Source organism: Phalangium opilio, unplaced genomic scaffold (assembly GCF_054372755.1).
Source record: "Phalangium opilio isolate 3A_F unplaced genomic scaffold, DU_Popi_V2 ptg001170l_1, whole genome shotgun sequence".
Classification (NCBI taxonomy): domain Eukaryota; kingdom Metazoa; phylum Arthropoda; class Arachnida; order Opiliones; family Phalangiidae; genus Phalangium; species Phalangium opilio.
In genome coordinates this window covers 3,848,780-3,853,307 of record NW_028324255.1, presented here as the reverse complement: position 1 = coordinate 3,853,307, position 4,528 = coordinate 3,848,780, and the positions used below count along the sequence as shown (strand labels likewise).

General features: G+C 45.1%; 1 protein-coding gene across 1 annotated transcript; it reads right to left on the bottom strand.

Annotated features, from left to right (window-relative positions):
• Positions 1-2,485: 2,485 nt before the first annotated feature.
• Positions 2,486-4,117, bottom strand: LOC149584264 (uncharacterized). Its single transcript, XM_089863475.1, has one exon. It carries the CDS (start codon positions 4,115-4,117, stop codon positions 2,486-2,488), a length of 1,632 nt encoding a protein of 543 aa, XP_089719601.1.
• Positions 4,118-4,528: the final 411 nt, after the last annotated feature.

Below are 4,528 nucleotides of genomic sequence, written 5' to 3'. Positions count from 1 at the left end.
ATGCGTTTTATAAATTTAACTTAGTCGATGGCTTTGAGATTCTTCCGGATCGTGTTACTGTCCCTTTGTCGACTTTTGGCAATTTGCTTCTTGTCTTTCTCTTATTCGTACTTTCCGGTGACCTCGTGGTATAGGACTCAGATGGATCAGCTCGCAAGTTCTCTCTGTCGGTATCTTGAATGTTTTCAGCATTGCATGGATGATTGTCGTGGGCTGGCTCAGAGACAGGTTCCTCTCGATCAATGATGTTTGGTGGATCTATGACGTCCTCTGGGCCAATACTTGATTCCGGAGTGAAAGACTTGATTCCGTGATTTTGATGACTGTCCGGTAGGGGAACTAGATGGAACCGGTTTCTTCGAATCCTTCCTTTAGACGTCTCGATTATATATGATCGGGGCTCCTCTGCTTTCTCGACAACGGTTCCTTCTTTGCGTAAATCGGTTATCCATACCCTTTTCCCAAGATCTAATTTGTGTAGCTCTCTGACTCTATGGCGTTGGTCGTAATTTCGTTTCTGAGTTTTTTTCTGCGTTAGTGATGTTTCTTTGATACGTTCTGCTGATAAGATCGTCGGGACAAGCATGTTTGACGGTAATGGGAGCGTTGTTCGGAGATGGCGACTCATAAGCATTTGTGCTGGACTGAAACCATTGGACGTCGGTGTAGATCGGTACGCCAAGAGTGCCAAAGGGATGTTGTCAGATTTCTTTAAAATGGATTTCGCTGTCTTTACTGCTGCTTCTGCGAACCCATTACTTTGAGAATATCTTGGGCTGCTCGTGATAGATCGAAATCCATATTTCTTGGAGAATGCGATGAATTCCAAGGTTCTTGTCGCTGATAAATTAGTGCCATTATCGCTGCGGACCACCTCTGGAATTCCGTGTCGTGCAAATATATCTTCGATGATCTCGATGACAGTTTTTGTAGTTTGATCTTTCATTCGAGCCAGTTCCAGATATTTTGAGTAGTAGTCCATCATGACCAGGTACCATTTTCCCCCATGATGTAGCATATCTATGGCAACTGCTTGCCATGGTCGTTCGGGTAAGCTTGTTGGCTTTAAGGGCTCATGAAAGTTGACTGATTCTTTGAGACATCGTTCGCATCTTTTCACCTTATCTTCGATTTCCCGTGAAATTCCAGGCCACCAGACGGATTGTTTGGCTCTTTCTCGACATTTGACGATTCCCATGTGACCTTGATGAATTCGATCCATTATTTCTGGACGCATGGAACTTGGAATGAGCAGTCTGCTGCCTTTCATGATGATTCCGTCTTGGATGGTGATTTCATGCCTGTAGCTGAAGTAGTCATTACAACTACTGTGTACGCGTTTTTTCTCCGGCCATCCATGTTCGAGGTAACGTTGTAATGTTCTGCATGTAGCATCTTCCTGTTGTTTATGAAGAATTTCCGCAAGCTTTGGATCTGTAGTGGGTAGGTTCATCATTACTAACTGTACGTGAGCAGAAATTTCTTGTTGTAGCTCGTTGTCGTCAACGTCTATCAACGGAGCTCTAGACAATGTATCAGCGGCAACTAAGGATTTTCCAGGCACGTAGGAGGCCTTGTACGAGTATCGCATCATGCGTAGACGTAGCCTTTGCAGTCTCGGAGATAAATCGTCCAGTTGTTTCGAATGCAATATGGAAACAAGGGGCTGATGATCAGTTTCTAGCTTTATTGTTATACCCGTTATGAAATCCTCAAATCGCTGGCATGCCCACGTTAATGCATGCGCCTCCTTCTCGATCTGCGCATAGCGTTGTTCTGTCGAGGATAACGTCTTCGAGGCATAGGCAATGACTTTGTAAGTTCCATTGGCTTGTTCTTGTCGAAGTATTGCTCCAATCCCATAGCTTGACGCATCGGCGGATACTACTGTTGGCTTCCTCGGATCGAAGATACCCAAAACAGGCTTGCTTGTGAGCGTCGTCTTGAGGTATTTGAAGGCCATTTCTTGACTTGTACCCCAAATCCAGCTGTTCTTGGTGCTCAATAGACTACTTAGTGGTTTAAGCTGCTCGGCCATTCGGGGAATGAACTTTCCAAGATAATTTACCATTCCTAATAGACGACGTAGCTCTGCGACATCAGATGGTGATTTCATCTCGACTATGGCTCGAACCTTCTCCTCGTCTGGACTGATCCCGGCACTGTCTATTACGTGCCCCAAAAACTTGATCCTTTTGACTCCAAAGAGGCATTTCCTTTCATTGAGCGTGACTCCTTGGTCTTTCAATCTTTCGAGAACTTCCTTTAGGTTTTCATCATGTTCGGCCATGTCCTTGCCCCATACTAGAATGTCGTCCTGATGACAAACTGTGTTCTTGACGCCTTCAATATACGAAGACATTTGGCTTTGGTAGTGCTCGGATGCAGATGTTAAACCAAAGGGCAGGCAATTGCAGCAATATCTTCCAAATGGCGTCATGAAAGTCGTTAGTAATATGGAGTCCGGATGTAGCGGTATCTGCCATTAACCGGAATTACAATCAAGTTTTGAGAAGATCTCGGCTCCAGCCAGTCGTCCAAGCGTATGGTCTACAGCCGGTATCTGGTACCGTTCACGTTGTACGTAGTTATTCAGTTGCGTATAATCCACGCATATCCTTAATTCGCCAGAATCCTTTCTCACGACCACCATGGGAGCGCACCAGTCTGTGGGGTCCTCGACTCTCCGGATTACTCCCAAGTCCACCATTCGTTTCAATTCAGCTTCGACTTGTGACATCAAAGGAATCGCAACTCGACGTGGAGTCGTCACTGCATACGGTACTGCGTTCGGTTTCAGCTTCAGTTTGTAGCTTCGTTTGACTCGTCCTAAGCCGGTAAATAGTTGAGGATAATGGTCCTTTGGTCTTATACTCGTCTCCGTGAGTTGCAGCTCATCGATTCTTTGAACTATTTTCAGGTCTTCACTTGCTCTGAGGCTTAGAAGTGGAACTTGCAATTGGTCGATGACATAGACCTTGTCATGGATGGTGGTATCTCTACTTGACAGGTAGGCTTCAATGAAACCTTTGCAGTTAATCAAGGTCTTCCCTGGTCCAAACAGACGTCGGTCAGATTTATTCAGTGCTAAGTCTTGAAATTTCGCCTTGTACAGCGAGTCTGGTAATACGCAAACGTCCGCGCCGGTATCTATCTTGAATTGAACTTGTTTTGCATTAATCCTAATGTTTACCATCCAACGATCTTGTATCTCGTCGCTGCTGACTTTTCCCAAGAACGTATCCATTGGCGTTGAGTCATCATCATCCACAGAGATCATTTGCGATGTGACCTCACGATTGTAGTTGGTGGTTGACCTTTGACACACACGCTCGTAGCGGCCAATCTTCTTACACTTCCTGCAAACTGCTCTATATGCTGGGCATCGCTCTCGATTGTGTTTCTCGAACATTCCGCATTTCTTGCAGGTATCTGAAGTAACCTTTTGATCGCGTTGAATTGGCCTTGAAGGATGAGTTGCTCTTGGTCGCCTGTTCTCCTTCGTCTGAGAGGTGTTTCGAGAGCCAAGCTTTTCGACAACAGCCGGAGTTCCGTTTTTATAACTTCCTGCGTTTAATTCTTGTTGTTGTCGGCGAACTTCTTCGGCATGGCGGGCGGTTGAGATCGCTTTCTCCAGTGTAAGGTTTCCGTCTAATTGCATTTTTTCCGACAGGGCTTTGTCTCGCACCCCGACTACTATTCGGTCTCTCAGCAATTCGTCTTGGAGAGTTCCGTAGGCACATTTCTCAATCGGGGCTCGACACGCGGTGATAAACTCTTCTACCGGTTCGCCATCTTGCTGAACTCGTGAGTTGAAGGTTGCTCGCTCGTAGATAACGTTCCTCCGGAGAATGAAATGTCCTTCGAATTTATTCATAACGACATTGAAGTCAGACTTCTCTGCATCGGTGGCAAACGTAAATGACAAGAATACGTCATCAGCTTTGTCGCCCATCATGTATATTAACGCGTTGACTTGTTCCTCTCCTGTCTTGGAACTAAGACCGGACGCGGATCTGAATCTCTCGAACCTCCTCCTCCATCGGGGCCACTCATTGGAATTCGAAAAGTTGAATTGGCAAGGCGGTTGCACTTGAAAGGCTGCGGCGTTCTGCATTTTCCGTGTCGAGGTAGACCGCAAATCTAGTCGATTACTGATTAACGAATTAAAGCTAACCGTGATATCGCGCGACTAAATACCACATTAACGAACTTCTGACACCATGTTGTGTGTTTGTACGACTACACAGGAGTTGATACTTTAAAACTATGGTTTTATTTACAATGATTTATACATGATCGAGGTCCGAGATAGACTGAATTTTTAACACAGAGAGGGGGCCTTTTTATACACGAGAGATTAGATAAATAATAGACATTAAGCTAATATGGGGCTGTTCATAAACTGGCCTACTAATAATACAAAGCATAATGTCACACTTATTCACAAAACCTAACAACCATTTAATTTCTGAGCTTCTGTGGCTCAATGGTTAGCGCGTTCGGCTGTTAACCAATTGGTTGGTGG